The 19,492-nt window shown below is 41.8% G+C and overlaps 1 protein-coding gene across 4 annotated transcripts in view; it reads left to right on the plus strand.

Annotated features, from left to right (window-relative positions):
- The window catches only part of LOC127069094 (ecdysone-induced protein 78C), a 78,546-nt gene that overhangs the window by 1,415 nt on the left and 57,639 nt on the right, over positions 1-19,492 (plus strand). For 2 of the 4 annotated variants that reach the window (XM_051005794.1, XM_051005811.1), the window contains exons 2-3: positions 1,557-1,639; positions 9,544-11,550. In XM_051005794.1, the coding sequence (XP_050861751.1) occupies positions 11,268-11,550 (283 nt within the window). In that variant the 5' untranslated portion in view covers positions 1,557-1,639; positions 9,544-11,267. Of the gene's footprint in view, positions 1-1,556; positions 1,640-6,623; positions 6,857-9,543; positions 11,551-19,492 lie in introns of those variants that run through there. The other 2 variants (XM_051005802.1, XM_051005818.1) reach the window with 2 other exon arrangements.

Consider the following 19,492-nt stretch of genomic DNA (forward strand, 5'->3'; position numbering starts at 1 on the left):
AACTGGACAAATCCTACATAATTTTTAGTTTCTTTTTTTTTTCATTAGATGAACGAGTCCATTTTATCGAGTATAAGGTACGAGAAAGTTAAATATTTAGTAATTTTTGTTTGTGTCGATTTAATAAAAATGAAGTAGTTCTATGCGATAGAGTAGATATTTGAGATATCAAAGATATTCGTTGATAGCTCGATATATCGATTTATTTCTTTCTCTTTATAGCGTTTCCTTTTTATGCATTTATTCAGGAAATTATTCTTTAAAATTTTGATGATCGATTTCCGATGATCACGACAATTTTACAATTTATTATCTTTCCTATTTAAATTTCATTCGAACGTAAGCTGTCATTATCGATATTATCATTACACGTATGAAATATGCAATCGATAAATTTGTACGACCTTTAAGTAAATAGAAATTGCGAAGAGATTTCCAGAACGAGTAAGAAGGTATTGCGAGTGATTGGACCTTTAGAGGAGGATATTTTCGGGCGACCCAATTCGTTCCACCTATTCGAAGGTAATAATTATCGATGGTACTCGGAATAGCGCGGACGATTCGCAGAGTAATCGATGTCTTCTGCCATCGTTGGTCGGAGGAAAGTGGTTCTAACGTTTATCCGATATTTTATCTTTTCAAGAAAAATCTTGCAATCGAATAAAACTCGTTTTATAATCAACAATTTTTTCTCTTTTCTTTTTTTTTTTCTTTTTCTCTTCGAAAGAACTCTCGAAGTTTGTATCTCATATGAATTATTATTTATTCAAGATATTTCGTACGTAGTATTTATAGGGATCGTTGAGATACATAAATAAATAGATATAAAAAGAGAGAGAAAAAAAGAAAGAGAGAAAGAAAGAGAGAGAGAGAGAGAGAGAGAGAGAGAGAGAGAGAGAATTAAAGAAAATTCAGAGAAGTATATTTTTTCCTTTTTGAAAGCGTAGCCCGTATTTAAACGTTAAATCTCAACGATGAAAAAGGCTCAAAACTGAAAACCATTCTCGGTGGTTAAATTGGCACGAAGAGTAGGTAATTGTGAAAGCGCGGTAATTGAATCGCGCGTATAGAAGCGACCGCGAGTAAAGCACGCCCGATATAACTCGTTCGTTCATTCAAAGACGTCCGATGTTATATACCTAGCATGCATTTCAGGGGTTCATAAGCTGATCGATAGCGCACTGGCTTGCATGGATGTTCGTTTAACACGTTAATTCATTATCTCTTTCGAAAATATACACGTCTCGTATATGATCAATCATTAAATACATATACCGAATATTATTTTATCTCGAATTTCGTTACGTGCGATTCGAATCGAAAAGAATACGAAAAGTAGGTCGAATTCGTTTCTTATTATCTTTTTACAGCTCCTTAGCCAAGACCGTGACCAATGAAAATCGAGAAGGACATCTGCGATGCCGATGTGTTACAATGTCCTTGTATATAGTTTCAGAGTCCTGACTCGACAACTATCGTTCCCTTAGACTTGGACCACTTTCGAGCGACGTTCTTCTACTTTACCGTTGAATACATAATGCATGTTTCTATTTCAGCGTGAAGAGGGAGCCGAGCACGGAAGAACCGAGCAGCCCTCTCGAGGCCACGAGTCCTGGTTCCATCCTGCGCAACAACAACGGTGAGTCCCTTCTCCATTAAACTAATACTCTTTCGAATCTACGAGCGATCCGATATCGGGACTGTTTCGATTCCCAGGGCAACCGAATTGCGTTGAAGAAGTTTTCTTTTTCTTTCATTGAAAGAACTATAAAAATCAAAAGTTACGTTCAACTAAAGGATACACGTTTCATGAAAGTAATTAAGGAATTACTTTTTTCTTTGTTTGACTTTGATCTTTCCAGGAAAAAGTTTAATCTAGGATATTAAGATACTAATTAACAACGATTATCTCTTGTCAATTTGTTTATTATCAAATGTCTAACTTTTAAACAATTTTTTCTTTCGACCGATATGTTCGAATAATATAACGAATTACGTACGACAATAAAAAAAAAAAAACAAAAAAAGAAAAAGGAAGAAGAAAAGTAAAAAAATAAAAAAAGAAAAACACTTAAAGAAATTGGCGATCCTAAAGGAATCTATTAACGTCGAGTAGAAAGAAAATCTCTTTCCCGGCAGATTAAGCGCATTCGAGAAAGTAAAAAGGAAACGGGATTGAGTCTTGCGAATGGATCCTACGTATCTCGCGTGAGTTAATTCGAAGTTGTTGTCGTCTACAAAAGAATCGAATGGAAGAACGCTCTTCTCGTTCTACGATGAGAAGAAAAAGCAATTTCGGCCAGGGTCGTATGAACATGAACGCGCATTCGCGTATTCCTGCGCGCACAAGCATGTTCACGAACGCGTTTACTTAGCATCGTGATACCAGTGGCGGTGGTAGTGGTGGTGGTTGTGGTGGTGGTGGTAGTGGTGGTGGTAGTGGTGGTGGTGGTGCTGGTGGTGGTGGTGGTGGTGGTGGTGGTGGTGCTGAGCGCTTCCGGATGCGACCTAGTTTCTTTCGTTCCAGCATGGACTTTAAATCTGACATTAATCTAAATCCCATCGCGTCCGTCGTTCCTCTCTCTATCCTTACCGATAAAGCTCTCGGAGTTACCTTCCGAAGAGAACTACGGAGAAATGAGAACCACTGAACGCGACCCAGGTGGGATGAGGCTCCAGCTGTAGCCGGTGTTGGATCGATTCAAAAGCGGCAGCAAAGCGCCCCACCCTATTATGTGTTTTCTTCAACCCCCTCCTACCTACTCCGTTTTCCTACTCTTCCCCTGTATTCTCTCTCTCTTTCTCTCTTTCCCCTCTTTCTCCTTCCCGCGTTAAACTAGCACCCTTTCGCCCAACCCCCTTCGTGTAAACTATCTCCCTCTCTCCTTCCCTCTCTCTCTCTCTCTCTTTCTCTCTCCCTTCCTCCCTCCTTCTCTCTCTCTTTTTCTTTCTCCGTCTGATTTTCTTTACTCTCTCTTTCTTTCTCTCTCTTTTTCTCTTTCCTTTTCTTTCCTTTTTTCTTCTTTCTTTCTTTCTTTCTTTCTTTCTTTCTTTACTTTACATCAGAACGATTTATGGCGAACCGGAAGATCCTCGAGACCGGAAGTACCGTGCGAGCCCCGCCGCTTCTTCATAATTGAATTTTATCGCTTTCCGTGTGTCTATGTGTGCTCTCCTTTTTTCTTTCCACGCAACGCTGGCAGTTTTATGGTCGTAATACTTTTCCACGACCCTGTTCGAGGATACAGCTACTAGCGTCATGCTCGAGAAACGCTACGTCACGTGAACGTTTTTTCTTTATTTCTTTTTTTTTTTTTTATTTCTTTTCATTTTTTTCGAGTTCCTAAGTTTTGGGGATAAAAATCATTCGTCGCTTGGTAGCTTCGAGAAATTATTTCTTGCTCAAGAGGAAGCATAATTTCTGCTTGATGTATTATCTCCATGTCCTACGAGAAAACGTTGATATTATTCGCGAAGAAAATATTGAAACGTAAGGTAACTCGTTTCTTCAACGAACGATCAGAGTGATTATCTTTCGTTTCTCGAATAAAATCGGAATGATCTTGCAATATGTTTTTTTATCATTCTCTGTCTAGATAGATACGTATATATTTTTATTTTCTTTCGTCCATGAAATAGTATCGCGATATCATTGAAATCGAGAAAGCCTTTCTTTATAAACATCGATCGGATAGGAACGTCGATGTTGGCCTGTCAGTGAAGAAAAATTGTGATCGAAGTTGAAACGATCAAAGCAAACGCTTTCAAAGTGTTTCAGGATTTTCCTCATCGCGTTGCGAGCCTCGAGTAAAGTATCGAGAAAGTATCGACGCGTCGATCCATCATACGGAGAATAAAAACTAACGAAAGTAACGAGCATACTGCAAGGAAATGCAATAAAGCAATATGTCTACAATAGAATCATAGAGTTATGAAATCATAGAGTTACGAAAGATCGGTGGACTTGTAAAAAAGAAAAAAAAAAAAATAAAGAAAACATTTTCTTTTATTTCATAATTCATAGAAAAGTAATTCACGTCTAGTCGACGATAACGAATATTATATAAATCATCCATTTTAAGACAAAATTTTACAAATTTTATCGAAAAGTATTTTTTCGATTAAAGAATGAAATATAATGCTATCGTTTCTAATACTAACACAGTATACTGTTCACGACTCCTTTCATTTTTTTATTCCATATAAAAACTAATTCTTAAAATGGATCTCATTAAATTGTTACTTTTAACGAAATAATCGAAGCATTAAATAAATTCAGCGAGAATCGAACTAACGATTAAAGGAAGCGCAGAACGTTAGATATCTATCGCTTTATGTTGAATGTAGGGAATGGCGGTCGCGAGAAAATTTCGTAAAGGCTAATACGAATGCTCGGTGGAGAAGGTGTTTATATAATAGCGGAACAGAATAAAAGTTTAAAGCCGCGGCACAATCCCGTGCAAGGCGAAAGCTCGTTCGCGAGTAGCAGCCGTTCGCATAATGTAACGCAAGTAGAGACCAAGTAGATCCGTATATATAGGTACGTGCTCGGTTGTGCGAGCGTGCGCGCGCGAGCGCACATGAGCGCGAGCGCGAGCGCGCGGATGTAACCGGTTTCCCCGGTTCATTACACCGAGTCGCGCATCTCCTTTCCCGACAAGTGTATACGCCGTGTGCCCACCGTGTGCCCACCGTGTGCAGTCGACAGTCTTACACGGCGACTTCATCCCTTTCTCGTAAAACGCTCGTTGTCGCTCCTACCGGCCATCTTCGATCCTACTTCGGTACTCGATCAGAAAACGCGTTACTCTTTATCGAAGATAAGTCGTTGAACCGACCAAAGAATCTTTGCCTTCGTGGATAAGATCGTCGGAAATCCTTTTACGATCGATCGATCCTTACCTGATCGATCCTATCTGATAATCGATGAAATATCTCTTTTTCACCTTTCGCTTTGATATTTTATAATTTTTTTTTCGACGATTAATCTGTCACTTATATACATCATTTTCACAAGTTATCAAATATCTCTTTCTATTATTGTTTCTTTCTGTTTGTCTCCCTTTCTCTCTCTCTCTCTTTCTCTCTCTCTCTCTCTCTCTCTCTCTCTCTCTCCCTCCTCTCTCTCTTTCTCTCTCTTCGGACTTACGAAGATGAGCGGCATAAAGTGCCGGTACAAATTCTGTTTTAGCAACGGGTCGAACGCGGCCGGCCGGCCGTCCGTTCGGTTCTCCTGGCGCTTCTCTCTCTCTCTCTCTTTCTCTTTCTCTTTCTCTCTCTCTTTCTATCCGGCGAGAGGTCAATGAACCGCGCGGCTCGCTGGCGAACCTAGTTGGTCCACTCGTTTCCCCCACCATCGAGAGGAGTCCACCGCGATCCTTCCCCCACTATTCTGTAGAGCGGGAGTCGGTCCACGTTTACTCCCCACCGGCTGGCGATCCGACCGACGTCGGCGTCGTCGACGTCGTTGTTGTTGCCGTCGACGACGACAACGACGACGACGACGATGACGACGACGACGACGACGACGACGTCGACGTCGACGACGATGTCGACGACGACGACGATGACGACGACGACGACGATAACGTCGACGACATCGACGACAACGACGACGACGACGACGACGACGACGACGACGACGACGACGACGACGACGACGACGACGCGGTTTCTCCCCTCTTTCTCCTCCTAACTCTTTCTTTCTCTTTCTCTCTTGGGGACGGGATCACTCGTCCACCTCCAGGACTCACCTCCGACCCGTTCGCTCGATTCTCCCTCTCCCTCTTTCTCTCCCTTCTCCTCCTCGACGAAGCTCGACGATGCCTCCTCGACGACGGTCTACGAGTCGGCCGAGTCGCGCGATGCCGTAACACGTACGGCGGAACGCTGCTTTTACTTACCTCACAGGTAAGCCCTCAAGAAGGAAGGGGGGAGAGAGAGAGTGTGTGAGAGAGAGAGAGAAAGAGAAAGAGGGGAGGGAAGGTACTCTGAGAAGGAGGAAGAGGTGGAGGAGGCGGAGAAAGACAGGGAGAGAAGTCGCTCTCTCGGTACTCGCGCGGTACGAAGGAGAGGCGAGTCGCCGGCCCGTACGTTACACACACCGTGTGTGCCGTGACTCGCGACAAACGCACGTGATCGCGAGAGGGCACCGAGAGGGCTCCTCTCTCTCGCGAGTCTCAATTCTCTCTTCCTCCAAAACGCTCTTTCCCGTTCGATCGACGAGGGATTCTCTCGCGCGTGTATCTTTTTCTCTCTCTCTCACCTTGTATACACCGCGCTTACGCACACGCGACGCGATGAGATCGTTCGGTGATCGAAGACGCGATCGCCATTCCGAGACTTCGACGATCGACGAAGATCGAAGCTCGTTCTTCGTCGCGTGCCAATCACGTTAAGGATATTATTTCGATTTTGGATAGTGGAAAAGAGAATCGGTAGAAGAGAGAGAGAGAGAGAGAGAGAGAGAGAGAGAGGGAGGGAGCAATAGAGAGAGAGAGAGAGAGAGAGAGAGGGAGAGGGAGAGAAGAGAGAGAAAGAGGAAGAGAGAGAGAGAGAAAGAGAGAAGGAATAAATAAAAAAAGAAAAGAGAAAAAAATAGACAGAGAGTGATTTTGTGGCAGGTGTGAATGAAGCTTTAAGCGGAACCAGTCACGCTTCACGATTCTCGAGCGCTCCTCCTCGTCCTCGTCGTCCTCGTCCTCTCTCTCTTCGCGAACCGTGCATCGTGCCATCGTCCTGTTATCCTGCCGAGCATAAGGACGGCCGCGCGCGCGCGTCCTCGCTCTACGCGAGATCGGAGGATCGCTGTTCGTCCTCTGGATGCACGGAGAATTAACGGTGACGTCTACGACAGGTAAATCTCGCCGAAAACTCTTGTACTTCTTCTTCTTCTACAACTACTAGTACTACTGTTACTACTACTTCTACTTGTATTACTACTACTATTACTCCTCCTCCTCTTCCTACCATTACTACTATGTATCACCTCCTCTTCTTCCTCTTCCTCGTCGTCGTCGTCCTCTTCCTCCTCTTATTATTCTTTCACGATTCTCACCTACCAATCGCGAATCGACGTGTTTGTTCTTAGGTCATTCTCCCGTACAAGTTACGAGAGTTCGTTGCGCTCTCCTTCGCGATCGACGCGTTAGAATCCCGATTCTATTTCTAAAAGTAGTAGGGGTATTCGATTATTGAACGATCGATCGTGCTTTGCATCGTGATTCTTCCTAAAAGTTAAGAGTTAAGCCGGGAGACAGGTTATCGGTCTAACGACGATCGTAATACGAAGAATAATTCGATGTGTTCGTTAGTTCCAGATAATATTTCTCAACGTATGTATTTCCTTCTGATACTATTTTACGTATATCCTTTCGTAATAGTATTCTCGGATAAGAAGCACGTGGCCCTCGTGTATACGAATCTGTGTATATCACATCATTCGTGAAACGAACGTTCGTAGTCACCAGAGAGACGACGGTAGCTTCGATTTTGATAACCGGAGGGGCAAGGTGAACGCACTGAGTTGTGACGCGGATGGAACGCGGAAACCGGGCACAGGCGTTGTGCGAGACAAATGACCATCGTCTGCCAGGCCGCGAAAGCGCCGCTCGGATGAGCCTCTCTTAAAACCGTCCTCCTACTTTAAACTGGCCAACTTTGCGAATTTCCTCGGATATTATACGTTACCACTCTATCTAGCGGAGTAACGTTCGTTTCTTCTTGTTCTTCTTCTGCTTCTTCTTGTTCTTGTTCTTCTTGTTCTTCTTCTTCTTCTTCGTACATAAGAAGAAACGATCTTCGTTCACGGTCCACCTCCTCTCTTCGTTTCTCTCTGTCTTTTTCCTCCTCCTCCTTCTTACAGACAACTTATAGGCTCTCGTGTATAGGTATACCTATCGTATTTTCACCGTCGGGCCAAACGGTGAGTCAGCCTGGCGAATAAATCATCGCCAGATCGGCCGTTTCGTCGTCACGGTCCATCGTGCTTAGGTACGATTCCCTTGCGATATAAATCGATTTCCATCTTGGCACTTCTCCTACAAAAATCCTCTCGATTCAACCGTCGTCTCTTATCGGTGCCGCGATCGTCGATTTATTTCGTCGAATATCGGTACCGTATTTCCAACGTAGAAACGATCACGTTTTACCTACGATACGTGATAAATGTTACGAGTGAGTCTTTATTCGAATAACTAAGTAAATAAAAATTTATCTGATCTGATCGACATCTAACTTTGTACTTAAATCAATCATTTATCATCTATCTCTATCCCTCGATTTTAATATACATATATCGCGTCTCTATGTATATCGTTATTCTCGTTGGAGAATCACGGCGAGGAGTATCGTTAGAAAATTAAGAAGAGGGTAAAGAAAATTACAACGAACGAAGAGGAGGGGAAGAGAGAGAGAGAGAGAGTGAAAAAAGAGGGGCTTACGAGTGGTGAGAAAAAGGGGCATCGCGAACGAAGAGACATGAAGAGAGATAGAGATAGAAAGACAAAGAGAGAGAGAGAGAGAGAGAGAGAGAGAAAGAGTATGTCGGTGAGGGATTCGAAGAGGTGGAAAGACGCACAGGTGAGAGGGAGAGGACAAAGGAGGTGGATAGAGAGAAAGGTAGGGAGGAGGGAAGGGGGGTTGGCGTAAATGTTGGCGAAGGGAGGGGCTGCAAGTCGCGAGGAAGGAGGGACGAGCCAAGAGGAAGTCAACGTCCGAAGATTACGGCAATGACATTCGCTTTTTCTCATTCTCCTCCTCGTCTTTCTCTCGTGCTTCTTCGTTGTCCACCTCTTTCTCTCTCTCTCTCTCTTTCTCTCTCACTCTTTCTCTCTTTCTTTCTTTCTATCTTGCTGCCTTTCTGTCTCCTTCTATCTTTTTTCTCTTCTCCGTGCGTCCTTATCTCCTTCTCGTTCGAATTTTGCCAATCTTTTCGCGTTTCTTTTCTCCTAGCGTTCTTCACGCGACCCTGTCGTCTTTCCTTATCTCGTTTCGTCTCTTTTGCGATCCTTTTATCCATTCCTCTTCCTCTCTATTTGCTCGTTACGCGGACACACAAGAGAGAAAGAAATCTTCCGCGTTCGCTCGAGACTTCTCGATGGTGGAGAGACGGACGCTCTCGCGTTCGCTGGAATCCGATAAACGATCGTTTGCTTTACGATCGGTCGAGCTGTCGTGAGCGAACGTGCGATAGTAAATTTCATGTTGAATAAAAGTGCGTGTATATGTGTGTCCGTGTGTCTATGTGTGTGTCCCTTTGTTTATCTGTGTGCGTGTGTCCGTCCGTGTGTTGTATACATACGTTCGAGAAAAAGAGAAAACCGAATGCGAATGAAGTACGAGCTATAAGACGCATCTCTTTCCGATAACTCAAAGACACGTTCTTTTATCCCTTCTTTCTTTTTCCACAGAACTCACTGTATAAATCAATCAATCATTTCCGTGATCTTCATTTTCCAAATCGCGATTTACTTTCTTCCTTTCGATTTTCTGGTTTTTTGCCCTTAGTTTCTGATTTTCTTTTCGTTTTGATTTTACTTTCAGCGATGGATCGCACGCAATGGCGGCACCGGCAGTCGACAGATGAAACTCGGCGAAAAAGGCCGCAGTTCTTGCGTTACAAGAAAAGAGTTCTCTCGGAAGAGAGGAACGAAGAGTGAAGGGTAGGAGAGGAATAAGAGAGAAAGAAAGAGCAAGAAAGAAAGAAAGAGAGACGAAAAGAAAGAAAGAGAGAGAGAAAGAGAGAGAGAGAGAGAGGTGGTTTTTAAGAAGTGGAAGGAGAAGAAACGGAAGGAGAAGGAAACTAAACGCGAACGGGCTATTACATACAGAAGCGATCGTTTCCGATCTCGAAAATAATGGGTTGAACCCTCGCGTCGTTAAATTCGCAAGAAAAAAAGAGAAAGGAAGAGAGAGAGAGAGAGAGAGAGAGAGAGAGAAAGAGAGAGGGAGAGAGAGAGAGAGACGGAGCGAGAGAAAACTAGAGGCTCGTTCATCGACCAAGAGGATGATGATCGCGACAAAATGGTCCCGAGCGAAGATGATGCTGAGCGTCGTAAAAAGCGTCCCTAGCAACGTCGTTTTATGGATCTATGCGATATAAAAAAATATATATAATATATACGTAGATCTATACGAGTAAATAATTGCATATGTATATATATGTATATATATACATATATGTATATATATATATATATGCATATGCATACATATTCTTATGGACATACAACGAGAGAGAGAGAGAGAAAGAGAGAGAAGAGAGAAAAAGAGAGAAAGAAAGAGAGGAATCCCTCATCGTTTTTGAATGATGTGATGTGTTGGTGACAAGTGTGGATTTTTTCGTTTTGTTTTTGATTTTTCTGTTATATAAACCTCACTGTGATCATAGAGATCATTAACACGTACAAAATAAAAAATAAAAAAAGAAATATCGTAGGAGATCATATCGAGTCGGTAAAGTATATCGAAGGTAACTCCTGCAGAAATCCGCTCTGATGTGATTCTCCGAACGGAGCGATTTCTTTATTTATTTATTTCTTTCATTCTTTTCCGAACGAACGAAGGAACGTGCGCGCTCGACTTCCTCGGATCCTCTTCGATATATATCTTCGTTGATCTATCGAGAATGTTTATCGAACTTCGTCGTCCCTATCCACGATTTCGATTTTGATACGATTTTTTGTTACGTTTTATTTTTTTGTTTGTTTTTTTTCGGTTTTTTTTTGCTCGCTCGCGTATTCGGGAGGGTTTTACGAGGACAACAAGACGAGACGAAGTCGAATCATCTACGATTCAATGACCGGAGGGGTCTTAAATTTCCATCTGGACGATATGAAGAGGAGAATCGAACGAAGAAGAGAGAAGGATTGTCAGGAGTTGCATACTTTGAGATCGTTTTTCGAAGAGGATACGAAATCCTGTCGTCTTTGGTAAAGTGTTCCTTTCCTACAAAAGGAATAAGTATACTGGAAAGAAGAGAAAACAGAAGAAGTAAATGGGAAAGAGAGAGACTAGAACGTAAACGTTGACGTACGAGATAAGTCGAGGATAAAAAGAAAGAAAAAGAAAGAGAGAGAGAGAGAGAGAGAGAGAGAGAGAGAGAGAAAGAGAGAAAAAGAGAGCGAGAGAGAAAGAAAGTAAGAGAGAAAGAAAGAAAAAGTCGCTATAGTCTTTGTCAAGAGTGCCGCGAGAACGCGAATGGTGAACGACGTGCCCGTTAGCGAGGTGCACCATCGCCGGGCAGCATCATCAGTTTCCTTCGTACAATGGACGTTTTCAAAATCGACCAGTCCCTGAGCGCGGGTCTGGGTAGCGCCCCGGCGCCGGACACGCTCACTCCGGAAGTGTCCTTCGACGCCGGTAGCGAGTTCAATTTAAGCTTCTTCGACGGTCCAGAGGAGAACAGCACTCAAGGATTCAGCGATCCTGGATCGGTTGGGAGTGCGAGTGCCTCGCCACCTCCTGGTACACCAGGAACCATCGCCGCTAATCCACCGAACGCCGCGCTACCGATAGTCCAGGTGCCTTCAGGCATCGTCATTAAGCAAGGTTTGTTTCATTTCTTTCAATAATTTACGCTTTTTATATTATTTTTTTTAACTGACAACAACAACTACAACTACAACTACAACAACAACAACAACGACAAGAACAAGAATAACAACAAGAACGAAAACATCGGGAGAGACCGGCAACCTTTTGCGTTCGAACCATCGTTCTCTTCTCTGTTGAACTTGTTAATCGAAGACCACCGCCCTTTTATACGTAGCTTATACATATATCTACATACATACATACATACGTTTTATTTATAGCTATTATTTATAATACGTAGAAGCAACTCGCGCCACTCCGTTTGTATCTTCGAAGCGCGGAAAACTCGTACCAAGCTCTTTTTTCCGCAAAAGGTTATGATAGAAATGTGTGCGAAAGGTCGGAAGCGTATCGCGGCGTCCATAATCTCTTAGATACGTGCGGCCGTTCTCGCATCGTCGCCCGTACCCTGCACGATTTCTCTTTCGATCGACCTATCCACCTTCTCTCCTCTCTTTCATTGTCTCCGCGAACGGACACGCCGTGCCATCCTCGAGTATTCTCTCCTCCTATTCTATCTTCTCTGTGGATCGAGCTACTACAACCTTGCCTCTCTCTATTTGCAAATAGAGCGTCGACTGACATTTCGCTTCGTCTTCTCTCTTTTCTATTTTCTCTCCCTCCGTTTCGTGCCGTCTCTCTCTCTCTCTCTCTCTCTCTCTCTCTCTCTGTCTCCCCCTCTTCCTTTTTCTTTCTCTTTATGCGCTTACACGAACCACGTTCGCAGAAAATCTCTAAAAGCGTTTGAATTTATTACTACGATGAGTAAAGTACTAATACTAACATTTTAAGAGAGGTACATTTCTATTTCGTATTTTTTAATCCGTTTGAATTTTGTGTCATTACTATGATTATTTTAATAGTTATAATTGAAATACCGAAGCTGACACATTCGATCGTCCTCGTAGTCTAAAATTAGAAATTCGGTAGTGATCTTTACAAGCGCAAATCTGCATAGCGAAATTTTACAAACGTCGACACGTATGTATCGACCGATTAAATTATACAGTCTCACGAAAGATAGCCTTCGGCGATTCGATTGATAGAGTCTGAAATTCTGAGTTTGAATTTCAAGTTTGGACAGTTTTCTTGGGGAGGGGGGGAGGTCAAGGTTCTCGTAATGTACGACTTTTTTTCTATAACATCGTATTCGAGTGTCAAGAATAACACGCTTAACTGTACCTCGATGTTATACCTAATGCAAAACGATATGTCTCGAGGTGGATGATCGATGATTTAAATCGATTCACAAGATCGAATCGAGTCGATACCACTCTGGAGAAGTAGTTTCGTTCGTACAACTTGGACGAGTCGACGAGTCAGCCGAGTCCGTCTCAGGTCACGATTTTATCGGCGATACCAATCGTAAAAGCAAGAATCTCGTGCCTGGAGTAGAACTTTCCTATTCGATGTGCGACGAGTATCGTGACTCGAGCAGAAAAGAGAATTTTACTATAAGAGGAAAAATGAGAGCTTTTGATAAAGCTTTCGAGAAAGCTCTCGTAAAAATTCATTCGTTTAGCCGGGAACGTCCATTTAGATTATTGCATCGTGACGGAAAAACTTCTTCCCTAGTGAAAAAAGTTTCGAAAGACGAACCAGGATGGGTATCACGAAGCAGAAAGTTCGAGAGTACGTTGACGTAGTCGCGTTACTACGATGAAAACGGCTACATATGTATATCTGACTAGTTGGTGACCAAGCAGTTTGTTCGAAGTCAAGGATTGGCACTGATCCGTTGGTCATTGACAGTGACAGTGGCAGAACGAGGCCAACCGCGTCGATGCCCCGACAATGTTAGGCTTCGTGCGAACGAAGCTGACCGATCTTTAACTCTCTAATACTAATTGTTAATTATCTCGATCGTTTCACCGTTGTTCCGACTTTCAAGATCGAACGTTTAGAAAACTTCTTTAGTAAATTACGTAACGCAGTACCGTATCGATTGGACGAACCTTCTGCGATATCTATTTTCATTCATCCGTTGACGGTAGATAAATCAACATGATTAAAATTCTATATCAGTAATCAAGATTATGCTTTATATTATTCCTCTCGCTCGATTGTCTGCAATAAAAATTATCGATGCAAGGAATGCAGATAGTAAGGAACGAGGAGTAACTTCATCGCTCGAACGTGAAGTTGGCGATGATAGTTTGCAGCGATTGGCGTCCTCCTCGTGTCACGTAAAACGTCTTCCTGGAACGAAGGCCACGAGAAAGTTCGTGCCGCTGGTTCAGTGCCACGGTCACGCTACGTGCGTGGCATCGACACCGACGAAAGTAAACTAAATCCAAAGGATTACGCAATCCCGTTTTAAAAGTCATCGGACGTGTCTTCGAATGCCTCTCGCCTTCGCCTTTTCCGATTCTTTCACTCTTCTCTCTCCGTCATTCTACATACAGGTTCTAAACTAAAGAAGTTATTCTTTCATTTTCTTACATGTTAAAACGTTGAATTAGAAAAGAATTCTTTCTTACAGATGACTTCTATACTTCTGTACCAAGTTCGAATTTAATCAATCACCGTGTCTTACACTTTGGACAATTGATTCAATTATTCGAACAAGGTTAATCTTTCTTACCAAAACTAATTTCCTAAGTTTTCAAGTAAAGGTTTGTAGTAATCGTTGAAGATAAATAGATCGTTCGATCGCGATAACGTAATAATAACCGATCGATATCCTTCTCGGCAAAGCTAATCAACCGATGCCGATCGTAATGATGTCTACTTCGGAGAAATAATTAATTGTATCCTAACCGATAATTGCTTCAGGGTATGGATCCTGGTAGCTTTCCTCCGGAAGTTGGCTGTTGTATCGTACATCGGTTTGGACGCCTCGAAGCGTCTGCATTGTTCAAAGTCATCAACAGACGAATGTTCGATGCAATTCGATATGTAAGCATGTAGGTACTTACATAAGTATCGTAAATACGAGTTTCGATAAAGATGAACAAATGCACGAAAATAAGTGATGCTCGGTGAAACGAAAAATATTCATCTCTTTCATTCTCGAGTCTATAGATATAAATACATAACGTATGGGCATAACAATTAGTACTCGGTCAAAAGTGCTTATCTCGTGACATGCGTTTAGTTACGTACCTGAAACGAATAACGAAGAGAGAAAGGAGGAGAGTGATGGAGCGTAGCTCGGGTATTAACGCAAGGATATATTCCTTGCACTGGCAAAAAGTGACGCGGTATTCCATTATCCTCTTCGGCACGATGCAAAACCGGTCGAAATGATTGGATTTTTATTTCTCGTCTTTTTCCTCTCTCTTTCTCTCTTGCCTTCTTTTCTACCTGGCTTCTTCGTTTCTCTTCTCACAAGAGGATCGTACACGATGAGTTTGGCGAGAAGAGAGAGAAAAAAAGAGAGAGAGAAAGAGAGCGAGCGAGCGAGAGAAAGAGAGAGAGAGAGAGAGAGAGAGAGAGAAAGAGAGTTTTACAAGCACATACACAAAGAATACGCAAGTGCGTGAGCGTGAATGTGCGTGTGTGAACGTGTCTCTTCGAATGTGCGCGAGCGCGTTGCGTTACTGTGTGACTCATCCAGGTACATTGCACCCGGCTACCGCGTCCGGTACACAATCTCTAGCTTCTACGTATATATATATATATATATATATATATATATATGTACTTTCGTTCGATATATACTTATATATTATATAGGTATACTTATGCGTAGACCTACATATGTACTTTGATCTAGCACGTGTTCGTCATTTTCCGATTTCGCAGATAAACACTTCCGTGTTATTGAATATTCAACCTAACAATAAGAGTGTAATTTTGTATTCGAAAATCAGCCGATATATACAGCTTTTTCCATTAGAATTTTACGTAGATCCCTTTACGTAGATCTTTCCTCGACGAACGCCATTAATGCTTTTCACTGTATTTCCCAACCCACAGACACGTGTTCTCGCGAGCAACGGCCTTCTCACTGAAATTTATGAATCTATCTCAGCTGTTTGCTACGAGTAGAAGCACTGTATTTACTTCTTCAAGCACGATGGTACTCTATTAAATAACGCAATTATGAATCACTTTTATTTCTTTGTTACTCATTACACACACAACCACCTACCCATCCATCCACATACACAAACACACACACTCTCTCTCTCTTTCTCTCTCCATTCAATCTCTTTCACAACATTTTCGGGTTACCAATCGTTACTCCATCGAGTAGTCACGGATCTTACCAGTCGGACAGCCTTTTTGGAAGATGATCGAGGCTGTTTTCGGTCGATCTGCTTCCTCCTCTTAAAATTCTTCCTCGAGAAGAGAAAATCGAGCCGTGTCGAGAAGTTCTCGACACTTCTCGAGAAGGTAGTGCTGGAAATCGCGTGTGAATTATTAACAGTCGGCGAGGCGTGCGGTAAATACTTCACGCGATCCGTCTTTGTCGCTCTTTAGACGTTCGGTCCACTCCTTCCGCTGTGTATTTCCTTCTCGCTTAATCCCTCTCTTGGCATCTCTCTCTCTCTCTCTCTCTCTCTCTCTCTCTCTATTTTTCTCTCTCTCTATCTCTCTCTCTCTTTTATCGTTGGATTCAGTCACTCCACCGTTGCGCGTCCATACCTACGCCTTCTCTCTCTCTCTCTCTCTCTCTCTCTCTCTCTCGTTCCTTATCGTTTCTCTTTCGCTCGCACAAATCTCTCCATCTCGCTCGCACCCCAAGAGCAATGAACTCTCGGGTAGGGTATATCATCAGCGAAGTGATGCTACCAGCGAACGCTCGTGTATGTCTCTATATATGCGCGCGAAGGAGTGCGTACGCGCACACTCTACTATGCTTTCATCTATTTTCGTGTACGCATCTTTCTATGTGTACTTATCTGTGTGTATCATATGTATATCTACGTGTGCATGCGTGTGTGTATTTGTGTTATGTGCGTGTATAGCTGAACCGCGCGAGCGAACTTCAAGCGTGCTTTCTCGTTCTTCCCGCTTCCATCGCGAACGTAAGCCGCGTTGCATAAGCGTCGAATGAAGCAAAGAGATCGATCGTTCGACTTTCGAACGCGATTCCGCCTTTTGTCGTTATTTTTATCGACTCTCGAACTCGTTAGTATCTACCCTCACGTACCTCCCTATTCCTCATTGCCCATGTGATGTCCACATTTTTTTTCCCTTCGATCGATAACTTTTCTTTTTCAATTTTTTCTTTCTTTTTTTCCTTTATTCTTTTTTTTTTTTGATTTTTCGCTTTCTGCTCGAAAGTCGAAAGAGCTCGTTTAGAAGAAACTTTGATTTCACGTAGTTTGAAAACATATATATCGGATGGGTATGTATGTGTATTTAGTATATGTGTAGGTGCGTGGGTGTATAAGTTTTGTGTAGGTGGAAGGGAGAGTTTAGAATAGTGTTAGTACAATACCACCGTTAAACTGCTTACCGGCACGAAGTGCTCATGCAACGGTGAAATTAAGCGAAATTGATTAAGATCGGTCGTTTCGCGCGTTCACTCTTCTATTCTCTCTCTCTCTCTCTCTCTCTCTCTCTCTCTCTCTCTCTCTCTCTCTCTCCTTCTCTTTTTCTCTTGTCCTTCTCTCTCTATTTTTCTCTGTTTCTATCCTTTTCTTTTCTTTCCTATCTATGCATTTCTATGCACGTAGGTAGATACATACACTTCGAGTCAAAAGTTAGGAACGCATCGTTGAGTTCTAGAATAAACTGCGCTATTATTTTATCCAAGTATAGTTTTAACTTGTAATCAGATAGATAAATAACTACATACTATAAATTTTAGTATATACGTATGTACATGCTGATGATATATAAATTTCTCTATATAAAATGTACCAAATTTTAGACAGGAAATGTATGTGTATCATATGTCACAAAGATTACATCGATTCGATCTCTCTTTCTCGTTTTCTCTCTCTCTCTCTCTCTCTCTCTCTCTCTCTCTCTCTCTCTATTTCTAAATAAAAAAATATATAATCTGACACTCTCTACGCAGAGTACTCTCTATTCGTGCGGTTGAGTGTCGAGTAAGAAAAATATTTTTATATCCTCTGTCGTATAAAAATGTACTTTAGAAATAGGATGGATGATCGTTGTGGCCTACTTCTTCAACGTTCCCCGATAAACATGTTTACCGGGCGAGCCAAAGTTTGGTAGAAACTTTGGAATAGAAATACTAAAACGCCACTTCGCGAAGAGCAATGCAGTCCAACGAGATCTATGCATATATATATATATATATATAGTCACTCGACTATATCTCACGATGGGAGCATTGTTCGCGAGGAACAAAGGCTTCGTCTCCGTGAGGGAGAGTGTCGCCAAGCGATTTTGTACGATCAAAGCGAATCCAACTCGTGTGCAACGAATTATAACGATCTGTTTCTTTTTTTTCATTGTTCTTTTTTTTCTTTTTCTTTCTCGATATATCTATATATTCCACATTATTTGACATTATCGATATTTAACGTTATCGGTATATGTAACGAGATAATAAATTCTTTTACACGTTGTCTTCGTATAGATAATTTCAGGACGATTAATAATTATAAATCATACTGTTCACGTGTTCTAATCAAGACGTCTTTCAACGATATGTTACGCATCGTATTTACATAATGATGGACGTTCGAAATAGTTGAGAGAACGACCGGTCGAAGGTGGTATTGATTTCTCAGCGTCGTTTAAGTCAGCACTCAGTAATTCTTTGCTGTCACGAGTAAAATAAAATACATCCTCCCCTTTCTCTATCTCTCTCTCTTTCTCTTCTCTCTTCCACTCTTTTCTTAAGCGGCGCCACACGGTTTCATGCGTTACATACGTATGAACTTGCACAGATATATATATATATATATATATATATATATATATATATATATATACACACATACACATACACATACATATGTATCTACATACACGTTCGCCGACGCGTTAAACTCGCACGAAGACCGATTATTTCCTTTCTCGCTGGTCCGCTCTCTGACTGCCCGTTCTACACGTGTACTTTTTTTTTCTACTTATCCGTACAACACTGCGATTTAAGTATAAGTGTACGAGTCTCTCCTACACTGATGCAGCTTTTATAGATACGAAACGCACACGTGAACTTTTCGCGTATGATGAACGTACTCGCGGCGTGAATACTTGGGTTGAAAAGAGAGAAAATATATATGTAGGCGTGTGTACGTGTGTATATGAGAAGGACGGTAAGCGAATGCTAATAATATTCACTTCCTGCAACTTGGTTACGTTAAATCACTGCGACTGCCTCTCCCGCTTTTCTACGTTATTACAGTTTTCCTTTTCGTGTCCACAATCGGTCTCAAGTTTCTATCTATATTCATTACGTTATTTATATTTGTCTATGGTATATGAAACTCTTTGATTAGGCGATTCAAAAGAAAATATCCAAAAAGGAACGCTTCGATCGATTATTCATTTCACTTCGTCAAGATTGATTTCCTTTGAAACTTCTTTTCGATACATTATTTGGATGTACATACGTTTTTCATTACATTTATACTTCTTAGGAAAAAGGAAAGAATAACGAAGAAGAAAAATGAAAATAAAGGAAAAGAAATGTGGCAAGCTAGATAGTAATATAAATTAGTTAAATCGATGCGATCGAATAGATTCAGAAAACAAATTATACCGGGTTGCATGATACGAAAAGGGGCCTTGGCAGTACAGCGGTTTTATTGACGGAAGTAGAGCGTCCGAGGAAAGGTTCCGTTAACGATACTTTCATGGAAATTATAGTCCCTAGGACTAAGACGAAAGCTTTCGCTGAAGCAATGTCTTTTGTGATTGAAGTTGAAAAAATTAAGAGAGGAAAAAGAAAAAGAAAAAAGGAAAGCAAGAGAAGCAAGGAAAAAAACATTTTTAAAAGATAATACATATAATATATATAATT

The sequence above is a fragment of the Vespula vulgaris genome, chromosome 1 (assembly GCF_905475345.1).
Source record: "Vespula vulgaris chromosome 1, iyVesVulg1.1, whole genome shotgun sequence".
NCBI lineage: Eukaryota > Metazoa > Arthropoda > Insecta > Hymenoptera > Vespidae > Vespula > Vespula vulgaris.